Source organism: Mytilus edulis, chromosome 5, assembly GCF_963676685.1.
Source record: "Mytilus edulis chromosome 5, xbMytEdul2.2, whole genome shotgun sequence".
In the NCBI taxonomy this organism is placed as follows: domain Eukaryota; kingdom Metazoa; phylum Mollusca; class Bivalvia; order Mytilida; family Mytilidae; genus Mytilus; species Mytilus edulis.
In genome coordinates this window covers 41,073,352-41,085,817 of record NC_092348.1, presented here as the reverse complement: position 1 = coordinate 41,085,817, position 12,466 = coordinate 41,073,352, and the positions used below count along the sequence as shown (strand labels likewise).

General features: G+C 31.2%; 1 protein-coding gene across 1 annotated transcript; it reads left to right on the top strand.

Moving 5' to 3' along the window:
* The first annotated feature begins 248 nt into the window (after window positions 1-248).
* On the top strand, window positions 249-12,209 carry LOC139522408 (uncharacterized). Its single transcript, XM_071315926.1, has 6 exons — window positions 249-383; window positions 4,420-4,576; window positions 6,711-6,805; window positions 8,709-8,802; window positions 10,753-10,904; window positions 11,923-12,209. Exons 2-6 carry the CDS (start codon window positions 4,441-4,443, stop codon window positions 12,133-12,135), a joined length of 690 nt encoding a protein of 229 aa, XP_071172027.1. The 5' UTR covers window positions 249-383; window positions 4,420-4,440; the 3' UTR covers window positions 12,136-12,209.
* The last annotated feature ends 257 nt before the right edge of the window (window positions 12,210-12,466 follow it).

Genomic DNA, 12,466 nt, shown 5'->3' with positions numbered 1-12,466 from the left:
AACTATCAACCAGTTAAATAAAACTATCAATGTTTGAAAAAGGGATAGCAGTTGTAGTAAAAACGTATACAAACAATTCAACAAATACATAAAGGCGGAGAAAAAGTAGACACACATGAAAATGCAATCAAATACCGTAATATTCAAAATATAGTAAGTAATCAAATATCAATTAAATCGAAAATGATCAATTGCCTACGTAATTACAAAATTTGCAAACTAATCATTTATGATATCCCACGTTGCAGATGCATAACAGGTTGCACAAGAATACATTAACTGAACTTTACTATAAAACGACAGTTTATTCATGTCATATTTGATCTCTGTGACCAGATCCTTGAAGAGACGGTTTTATCAATAATTGAGAATTCTTAGATCAGGTAAGTTGTAAAAAATATTCTTAAGTAATCAAATATTGAAATGAAAAACATAACAACCAAAGAGACAATTTGATTAGGAAAAGTTCTAAGGTGATATTGGATTTAGTTAATATACAATGTCCGCCTTAAACATGTAGCAAAAACTATTAATACATTTAAATTTAGCTCAACCTCTCACTTGTTTGACAGAAATATAAAATTATATAATGTTGACAACGATGTTAAAGCGAAATGCTCTACAACTTGCTTCTCAATATGTTTAGTCCAGAGCGTATACAGGATTAACACCGGCTAGGATCGTTGTTTTCAAGTGATTTGGTCCACTTTTTCGATTGAAGTTCGGGCTTTTTCTAGTGATAAAACATTACTGTTATTTCGTAATTATGTTCGTTTTTATACTACTACATATCTGATATTGAATACTATACGTGTTTACAACAACAAAGAAGCACAATTTCCCTGTATTTCACTAAAGAATTCAGCGTTTGTTATTGTCCGGTTTTTTTTTCGAGAGCAATTGTAAAATCGTCCGGGTTTTAAACAAATGGTGTGGTTTTTTACACACAATTTGAATAAGAAAATAAGGTATTCTAAACTAAAAAATAACTTTTCTAGTTTATAACTGTAATTAAGTGAAGGACAATATCATATATCCCCCCCCACCCTCCAAAAAAAAAAATATCAAAAACATACTGTTGATTCATTTATTTTCGAGGGTATTAATGTTCGTGGATTGATGAAAACCAGCATTTTCGTGGATATATGATTTCGTGATTTGCAAATTTCTGCATACAAAGCCTATAGAAGATATGTACTTCGTTGAACATTTGAATTCTTTGTTCGCCTGTACCCACGAAAACCACGAAAACTGGTATCCAACGAATAATAATGCATTCACAGTATTACTACGTTGATCAAAAGGGAGCTTTTTTTTCAATTTGATGCACATCTTCTGTTCGGAGAGCGTTCTACAACTTCTTTCCAGTGGTCATTAAGAAATTACATGATCCTTTACAAAACGGTGTTTAGAACAAAGTGCATGTTCATATTCATTTTAAGGTTGTTCGCTACTCTGTTAAAAATAACAAGCTTTTTAAAAGACTATTATGAATTGATAGTATAAAAAAAAATGAAACTAAAAAAGTAGAAAAAAATGGAGGGTCCGTGTGCTCGTTTTCGAGATATAAGCCATTGAAATTTGGCGGGAAATAATTCTCTCTAGATATTCCTATATTGAACATTGGCACCTTATTTGTTTCAATAACTATGAAAAAATAACAAGAACTTTATAAAATTTTGAAAAATGGCTTTTTAAACTTTGTGTTATAAAATTATGAAAAAAAAGTAGGGGTTAGTGGGCAAATTTGTCTAATGTCAATACATGGATAAAACCAGAGGATTCCGATAATGTGGCAAAAAATCAAAAAATGGAGGAGCAAACATCCTTAACTTCATGTCATGTTTCTTTCAATTTTACAGTTAAAAAAATATTTCTTGTAGTTAACCCTTGATATTACAAAAAAAGGAGTAAGAAACGTTATCATGCTAATAGAAAGCATTGAAGAATCAGAAAATTGTTATAAACTGACAAAATATTCTACTTAAAAGAGGCATGACACCGCCCCAATAAAATAATCCATTAATAGAATATTTAAAATACACACACACTTTATCCACCTTATTTTTATTGCCATTTCAATTTCAATATAATCTATAATGTAATGAATAGTTCAATAACCTAAATATGATCCTTTAAAAATTATCGAAAATTATAAAATGTGTATTATTATATGCTATCACCATCTTGATTGTCTAGTGCTTCGAACGACACCAGGAACAACATATCAATGTCTGATAGATATCCATAATTTCAATTTTTTAGGCATTTTTCTTTTATAAAAGGGAAGTTCTCATGGTGTTTTGTTGCTATATGACCAATTATTACATAATAATGCATAATCAGAATCCTCCTCACAGTAGTAGCATTTAAATATTTTCGGTTTCTATTTCTTAAACAATAAAATAAATCATACAAGAAAGAAGACAAATAGTTAATGAAATATTTCAGATGTATAAACTTTTAAAAACAAACATATATTTCACCTTACACATTATATGTATATACGTCTCAATCCGAATAGTCTATACTTACATCACGAATATATACTGTACATATGACAAGCCGTTTTACCATTTATTCGAATTTCAAGATATATCCTTAATATATAAGATATCTTGTATAATCTCATTTTTATAAGATATCTAATATGTTATATGAGATATCTTATATATTATATATATTATATAAGATATCACATAAAGTTTATAGTATATCTGATAAACTTCATAAGATATATCCTAAAGTTTTAAAGATATCTTATATTTTATATAAGATATCTAATATTCTTTATTATAAGATATCTAATATTTTCATTATAAGATATCTAATATTTTTATTATAAAATATCTTATATTCCTTATTTTTCAGATATCTAATATTCTTCATTATAATATATATCATATAGTTTAATAGATTTTATATACAATCTATTAAATCTATCGTAAAGTTTTAAAGATATTTATATAATTTTGAAGATATCTAATATAGAGAATTATATGAAATATCTTATAAACTATTTAAGATATCTGATAAACTATATAAGATATCTGATAAAATATATATATGAGAACTTATAAACTATATAGAATATCGTATAAACTACATGAGATATCTTGAAGTAAGAATAAATGGGGGGGGGGGGGGGGGGGTCCTAGTAATCACATAATCACAATTTTTTTGCCAATATAATCACATAATCATTAAATATTTGCTTATCTTTAGTAATCAAATAATCATAAACTAAAAATACAGTCCTAGGTAATCAAATAATCATGAAATATTTGGCTTAATAATCAAATAATCATTAAAAAAACGGCCAAGTAATCACATAATCAAAAACCCCATGAGGGCCCTCATAAATAGCAGAAAGGCTTGCTGTATTAAATGCAATTAATAAGATGTGAGAAAAAGAATAGATACTAATAAACGGCACTTGTTTATACAAGTGTTAATACACCACGTGTCTTGGAGGTACTTAATTGTAACCTTTATTTTATAGTTTTTGAATATAAATACACCAAAACATAACATTTTTAGCTATACGAAATGTGTATAATCACTCGGTAAAACAAGGACGCACTCGAAAAAGCCCGGGAATGAAGAAATGTCGTTTTCAATGCAATAACAATATTTTTGTAAAGTGTCTTTATGTCTTAGACTATGTAGATTCCATGAATGCATACATTGGTATGTCTACGGAAATGGCTTTATTCTGCATTTTGAAATAAAAGCATTGCAAGGCTGAATTTAACTTTTTTAATGATAAATAATGTCAGAATGATAATATCTTATTATCTCAAATACTTAAATACATTGTACTTACTACCTTGTATATTAAACTCAAGCTTCTATATCACGTTTTGTCAGAAAGGAATTCTGTTTGTTTACCTTTTTGATATCATTTACTCGAAAACAAGTGGTCAAACTCGAAAAAGCCCGATTTAATCGCTCGAAAAACCACGATCCTAGTCGGACGCTTTACCTACCATGATGAAAGTAAGAAAAATATACATAACGCAAAATACACATTTTATGTTTATATCTAACTCAAAAATTTTCATTAGAAATTAAAATTCATTGGAACACTGTTTATTAGATCTGATTAAATATCATGTATAAGGTTTAACTTCAAATCTGTAAAACAAAGTACAATTTCAAAACAGTCTATCAACTAGCATACATGTAACATAATCACATACATTTGAAATGTGATTTGAGAACTGTCATCGAAGACCCATTGGCGGCCTTCGGCTGTTGTCTGCTCTTTGGTCGGGTTGTTGTCTCTGTGACACATTCCCCATTTCCATTTCCATTTTATTTTATTGATAGAAAAATAATTCTTGTTATAATTCATTTGAAAGTTATATAAACTATACTATAAATAGTACTACATTGAAGTAAACTTTTCATTTGCAGAAACTGTCTATTGCAAGTATAATGGCATTTTTTTCAACATTCGTCTTGTTCGTTTTGTTGTCTAATCAGCTATATGTAGACGCTAAACACGACTGTCCAGTAAAAGATTGTAACCCTGGTGTTCATTTGCAGGAGAGATTCTGTAATAAAGGCATTGGTTAGTATTTATCATAAGAGAACTTCAAATTATGAAGGACCAATATGTTATTTTATTTATTTATTAATATTTATTTGCATTAGACTATATGGTTAATTGTCTAGTAAATGAAGAAATATTTCAAAACTCATCTAGATGAACTCATCATAGATAACAGGATTAAATTTTGAACCTTGCTGCAACAACCTACATTTTGGCAAAAACAAATATCAGTTCAAGGAAGACCATAGTCCTTGCAAACCGGCACATATATGCCCTTTCCCCAATCATTTTTTTACCGATTTGAAAAAAAAATATGAAGTGGCATGCAGATAAGTGATAATACTGGTGACCGTAACTTGGTCAAGAAACAAAACAATGTTGTGAACTGTCATATAAATCGTCTGTAATTCTGCCAATTCTAATTCTGCATTGACGTTATTCGTGGCCTTTACGACTTCTGCAATCAAAATACCGCTAGCAAATATAACGCTAGAATAGCCTGGTCCTTTTTGGGCAAGACAAGACAAGATAAGTCAATTGATTTCAATTTAGGCACACATATGGTGCTATAAGAGGATAACAATTATACATTACCAATTACATGATTTACTTATACATTTACAAGAAGACACACACTAAATTAATAAGTGATTTCATACAATAAAATTGATATATACCATATATTTGGCAACCATGTAATGCATAGCAAATTTATCCGTGAGGTTTAATTATGTCCAACTAGTTTTATCTGGTAGAAGAAACTAGTTCATTGTCAAAATTGGTGACATTACAAAGAGATGTTTGCCAAGAAGAAGGTCGGTGTCTATAGTTTGAACTTCACTTTCGAGCGCAAAATCATAAGCAGATTTATAAGTGGATTTTGTTCTATATGTCAAGTTTGTGGTCAATAAAATTGAGAATGGAAATGGAGAATGTGTCAAAGAGACAACAACCCGACCAAATAAAAAACAAAAGCAGAGGGTCATCAACAGGTTTTCAATGTAGTGAGAAATTCCCGTACCCGGAGGCGTCCTTCAGCTGGCCCCTAAACAAATATATACTAGTCCAGTGATAATGAACGCCATACTAATTTCCAAATTGTACACAAGAAACTAAAATTAAAATAATACAAGACTAACAAAGGCCAGAGGCTCCTGACTTGGGACAGGCGCAAAACATGCTACATCATAAGCTGCATTATTGAGCAAATTATCGTAATTGAAAAATCATTTAGGCGTCGATTGCTCTAGCAGCAGCATCTTTTAGAATTCCTAACCTTCCGCTAGATGCAATGATATGTAATGTTATCACCTTTTTATGAAATATTACACTTTGATGCATTAGTAAGATTAACACCTTTTTAGATAACAAAGAATTAAATAATTTAGGCTTCATAGCTAGTTGTTTTTTTAAGCCAAAGAACATACTACTTATCTAAAATTCTGCTTACTTTTAAAGCTTTTATAATACAATATATGAAACCTTAATATGGTTGATTCAGTTCGTAGATTTGTTCAATAGTTCATTTAAAACCACACCATTTCACCTCCGTTTGCTGTAGTAATTTTCAGTTTTTTGCGTCCAAAATCTTGTGACAGGATTGAAATTGAATGAATAGCAGTATTGCAGATAATTTGCCAAACCAACTTAAACACGCTTTTCTTGACCTTGCGCTGATCCTGTTTTAACGAGAGAGTGAAAGTGTCCATTGACTTGAATACAACAAAAAACAAACACAAACCAAGCGCACCCTTCAGTGATACTCACTTTCACTGTTAAGTTCAACATAAACAAATAAACATCAATACCAAACAACATAAAGAAGTCATTAGACATCGAAAAATCTAAAATCAACAAGAAATAAGCTTGATAATGACTACAAAGGATCTCCGTTAACTAGCCTAATACGGACATATAACTACAAACCCACCAACTTCTGTTAAAATGTGACAAATATCTGGACTTGAATTCGGGATAAAAAGCAGATATTTAACCAATTCTTACGCATTAACTTCAAAAAGTAAATCGGTACAATTAAAGCATAGTACGGCGGCTTTCCTGTTGTACCTCACATCTATATTGCACGTGCAACTAATTAATGCCAGGTCAAAAACGATGATTTACAGATGCATACTGCTTTAATTTGTTCCAGTTGTTGAATTCTTTGTTGAAACAGTAAAAACGGACGACGACAACGAAAATCAGTTTTATAAAGGAAAAGTTACGAAAATTTACAAAGGCGATGGGGTAATGTATTACAGTCATTTGTTAGTTGTCCATAATTGTTTGTCTTCTATAGACAAAATTGATTTTAGAAATAGAATAAGGGGACAACCAGTTGCTATTCTAGGGGGCCAGGAGGATTTGTTTTGAATCAGTTATTTATTTTTGTAAACTAAGGGTACAGATTATTTTCGGCACTATTGGAGCAAGATGTTTCATTTTCACTAAAGCTAGGGACTGATTATTTATTTTCACAACTATATTTATAATATTCGAAAACGTACAATTTTTAAATTTTTGTTTATTATAAATAATACATGTATAGTCAAGTCGTTATGTACCATTTAATCAAAATCAATCATCATAATTGCAGAAATGAATCTTCCATACCCCCAACTGCATTAACATATATTGCATACATATACAGTATTAAAGTTTGTTTGTTACTAACATCTTTAAACATATTGGCAAACCTGTTTCGCCGAGCTAAGCGAGGCAAACATTTTTGAAGGTTTTGGCGCCGCTGAAGGCCCAAGAAGTTATAGAACAAATGTGCAAAATCATGCTTTCTAGGGGTTCCTCAGACCCTTTCTTAATCTGAAAATGAAAGTTATGTTTTGTTTCCATAATTTTGCGACAATATTTTGGTCTCAAAGCAAAGTGTATAGATTCAGTGTAAGACTTAAGTTTCTCGGGCCAACACTAAATTACTAAATTACAAATGGAATGCAACACTAACATAATACAGAAGGGCAATGAATGAACAAAATACAACTAAATAAGAAACATTGATCCCTAAAAATCAGGGAGTACACAACTTGCTTCTTGCAAGGCACTCGTCGTAAACACAATTTGATATTGAGACAAGCATGCGGTTTTGAAATTTCCTATACAGGAGGCATTTACCTCAATTTAGTAACGGTCCTGTTAAGTAAAGGTGAGGTATGTGTTCCTGGGACAAATAAAACCTGCTCAGTTATTTATTTTCAATACATTGCAAGTCATGTAATTAATTATCAAACTACCACAGAATAAACCATTTATTTTTGTGATTATCAAAGCTGAGTTATTTCTTTTTTTAATCCTCAAGTCCCAAGCCCCCAACCACCCCCACCCCAGAATATCAAATTGTCGTCCCCTAACTAATTGCTTTGTTCGAATTTGAATTAAAATGTATACAATTAAATTAAAACGTGAAATTGAAAATTATGCTTACGAAAAACTGAGATACACTGGTGACGACATCCAATATTAATAAGTCGGAGTTCGCCTGACAGCGTCATGGCAAAAAGAAAGGGACCTTTACAGAACATACCAAACTTAAATAAAACTTAGGATTGAGCACCAAAACCACACAAAAATATGTGGTAATCTAGGATTTTACAATCGTTTTAAGCACCGTTAATTTTATTCACAGAACAGCTATGGAAAGAACTCTAGAATTTGAGAATTGAAGACATAATGTATCACATATGTGTGAAATAGATATGTTTGAATGTGTAAGATTTGTAAAAACGAAGCGATATATGACTTTATCGAACGTTGTATTCCAAACGACATCTGCGATTTGACAATTGATATTTTTTGTAACAGATCCATATCTGGTTTATATTTCATATACACTTCTTGTGTATGCATGTTAAACTCATGATGGCAGTACTAGTGGCAAGATGCCTTATTAAAAACTTTGAAAATTATTGTTCATCAGGTAATATTTACCTAATTCTGATTACATTTCGAGATAACTCAATGCTTAACAATTTGTTTTGATGCTGAATTGCCTTTGCTATCTAATTTGTGGTACTTTATTGGACATTCGATATAAAATTGAAGTGAGACACACGACACAAGAGAAACATGCTATTATATCTCAAAAGTTTAATCTCATTTAGATCTTTGAATAATAAGTTTTTGTATAATACTACAGATTGCAGTTGGTGATGACATAGAATTTGTAGACCACGGTTTATGCGTACAAGGTGAAATTCATTTCAACCCAAACAGAAGATATATTTTGTCTGGTAAGTTGACATTTAAGTATATAGCTCACGTTTATACATTGATCTTATATTACGTCACAAAAATGAAAAATCAATGATGGATGTCATTGGTATAAATATGTTAATTATGTTCATTTACCGGGTTAGGTATAAATGATATGAAAGGAGTAGGTCCTTAAGGTAAGGGCCGTTTTTGGCCTCAAACTTCAGGTTCATCTTGTGAAAGATTTTGGACCGTTTGTAAACACTTAAGTGTCTACTTCAATCGAGTTAGTAAGTTTATGTGAAAGATTTGAACATATTTAGTCATTTAAGACGTTCAAATTTAAGCTTACATATAGAAAATCTATGAAATACGACATTATATGTCTTTTTAGATGTTTTTTTGTCAAAAATGAAAGTAGCTGCATCCGTGTTCACTCTCAACCTTTATACATGTTATGCATTATTATCAAATACAACTGACATTTAAATAATACTAAGAATTAACACAAATGCAGCCACTACCATTAAAACAAGAAACGGTCTAAAACTTAACTAAAATGCTAAAAAGGTAAAGATTTTAGTAATTCAGCATGACTTAATGATGCTAGTACACGATACATAAAAAAAATATGATAAAAAAGAGCCCATATTTATGTAACAGAAGTATTCTCATATCCAATAAATAACTAAAAGTTTCCTTTTTAACAATTTTATAAAACTGCTATACTTCTTTTACGTTCGTAGTGACACGAAGACATATTTCCAAACAAATTAATCAAATAGCTATTGGACGACAATGCAAAACGATAGAATTGTTGGTCTAGTACTTTAATCAATATTTTCTTGCAAAGTAATTTAGCTTAGGTCAATTTTATCTATAGGTGTTCTTGTGGTATTGAGGTCAGTTGTTTTTCAAACGGAAAAGCAAAAATAAAAAATAAGATATTGCTGGAACAGTTTGTTTGGCACATACCTCTTATTGAAGTATGTAAAAGGTGGTCATGCACGAGCGGTTTTTCAAACAGGCATAATAATGTATCCTATTATTAGACAAGGGTAAAAGTGAAAGTTAGGAATTTGAACTAATTACATTTAACTGTTTTGAAGTCTTCCATACATTTCAAGATGGAAGAAACAACCAACTCTTCATGTCAGGGTTGAATCCTTAATTTTTATTTTACAAGAAGGTACAAAATACTGAATATGTCGGTAATTGAGTAACTGGAAATATTTTTCATATGATTTCGGAATGAATATTGCTACGAATAAAAACACAATCTAATCATCCTGTGTCCACTGTATAAGCCATTGTTTTGCCGTTAGTTGAACTAGCAATATACCAAAGCATTATGGTGATATAACCTGCGGGTGACCCAAACAAGACATTTCTATATATTCTTCTTATTTTTTGTGATATAAGAGAAAAAGGCCAAACAATGAAATTAACAAGAATATAATTCAAGGCTGATGTTCTCCCCTGTTTTTTCGAACGTTCAAGACAATCTGATTCTGTTTTATCATTAACCTTTTCATATTGTCCCATAAAGTTTTATAGAAAATAAGTCATATCTGTTAGTAAGAATCACAGTAACAGTGATCGTTCTGCAACCTGGAAATTATGCTACGATGATTCACGGCATCGTGTGGTATAATTTATTTACATGAAGCCAGATTTCAAGCTCTCCTCGTCAGGTTCCTTTAATAATGTAACAAAAATTCAAACATGACCTTAATATGTTAAACTGCGCAGGAATTCGGTGAAGGGGAAGTTGACAAACAGTAGGCTGAAAACGGGCTACACAATAGAAACGTGCACATGAAGCCTAACAATAGAATTTCTGACGCTGAATTTGTTCGCTATTGAAATGCTACTGGCTATATATCATTTTGCAATTTGGACAAATAATGTTGATAAGAAAATATTACATGCAATGAACCATTTGATATTTCTAATGAAAAGGATATTTGTTTTATATGATTATGTAGGAATACTGGATGACCATAATCACTTTCAAATCCACTTATGTACAAGCATCCTAATTCGAATCGATCAATTGTCGCCCGAACAACTTGAATGGATTGAAAGTCTCTTAAAAAAATTAAAAGGAATCGGTTGTAAAGGAATTCATCACTGCAGGGTATGTATACTATAGCTAGAAGAATTTAGCCATTATTTTTTTTCCTTCAGATTCTGAACCAACGGTATTTTAATGACGGTTATTGTTCACACTGTTATCATTTCTATATTTGCGGGGGGGGGGGGGGGGGTGGGGTGGGGAATGTGGTAAACAGATTCAACCTTTGTTCTAGTGGATAATCGACGTCGTTGTGGCGTAGTTACATAAACAAGTGTTTTTGTATGAATATGTTTTTTGGGGGGATTTAATAATCAAGACTGTTTCCAAATATACTGCCGATTGAATAAATCAACATCAACAGTTCTATCAGCTTTTTGTTCGATTGAGATTAATTGCAGATTTTATTTTTGGGAACAGCGATGCGCATTTATCACCAGCGTGTACGCAGTGTCTGTGTATAAAGTGACGTTGAACTATAATGAACGTAATTTTTCTATTACTTATTACTAGTAAATTATTGAGTGAGGTATTTCGTGACAATGACTCTCATAGTTACAGATGTTTGGTTTGAAATTTTGGCTAGCTTTGTACCGGTACAGGACTTCATACAAACGGGAGAGCATATCCTAATTGTAAAAAAATGAAGTTGTTTACCCAACCCTTTAATTGATATAAAATGCAGGTAAACTTGTCGATGCCTTTGATACACTTTTACTAATTCGACACAGTGACTTTACTTGTAAAGAGCTTTAACTATTATTTTTTTTTATCGATTCACCTAATTGAATTTGTTACTTGTTAATTGAAACGAAAACTACCATTATTGTTACACATGTATGTACATTCCCGGTTTTGCAATTTGTAGTAACATATATTTTTTTTGTCGTTGCTCATTAATTTTTATATGAGAACGGAGGCAAAACTTTTAGAATAGTCTATCTAAAATATACTACACACATTGATAATCGAAGTCCTTGAATAATGTGAATGCTTCTTCCTCACCTTGCGACTACTGAGACAGGATGTTTGATTGGATATCCATACATAGCTGATTTTGTTTTTTATTCTTCATTCACAGGCACTTCCAGACATACCTGCTAATAAAGACGTGAAAGGTGCCTGCCTCTTTCCCGCAACTCCAAGCACACCTCCTGAACTTGCTGAATGTTATTTAAAATTTGGTGCCTGTTTTAAAGAAACGAATAATTGCCATTCCCCATGTACATGGTTCTTTCAAAAAGCCGTAAACTGTACTGGAGGCGACTATGAACCTGACGTAACTCCACCTTAATGGGGCTAAGGTGGAACAACAATATCTATTATTATATATGTTATAATAAATAAACGATAACAAAATGTACACTTGATGGAAATTGATAGAATACTTTTTTTGGTACGATGAGATGGCATTGCAAATATATCAGATAAGACATACACAGCTTATTCAATCATTCCGATTGAAACTTATATAATATTAAGCTAAATAAAGGCAACAGTAGTATACCGCTGTTCAAAATTCATAAATCGATAAAGAAAAAAAACAAATCCGGTTTACTAACTAAAACTGAAGGAAACGTATCAATTATAAGAGAACTACGAAACAACAGAGACACAACACCGAA

What these genes read in the sequence shown, in the direction of transcription:
- LOC139522408 (XM_071315926.1), top strand. Translation starts at nt 4,441, where the DNA reads ATGGCATTTTTTTCAACATTCGTCTTGTTCGTTTTGTTGTCTAATCAG. An exon ending in CAGAAGATATATTTTGTCTG is followed by an intron (nt 8,803 to 10,752) that starts GTAAGTTGACAT and finishes ATGATTATGTAG; the next exon opens with GAATACTGGATGACCATAAT. An exon ending in AAGGAATTCATCACTGCAGG is followed by an intron (nt 10,905 to 11,922) that starts GTATGTATACTA and finishes CTTCATTCACAG; the next exon opens with GCACTTCCAGACATACCTGC.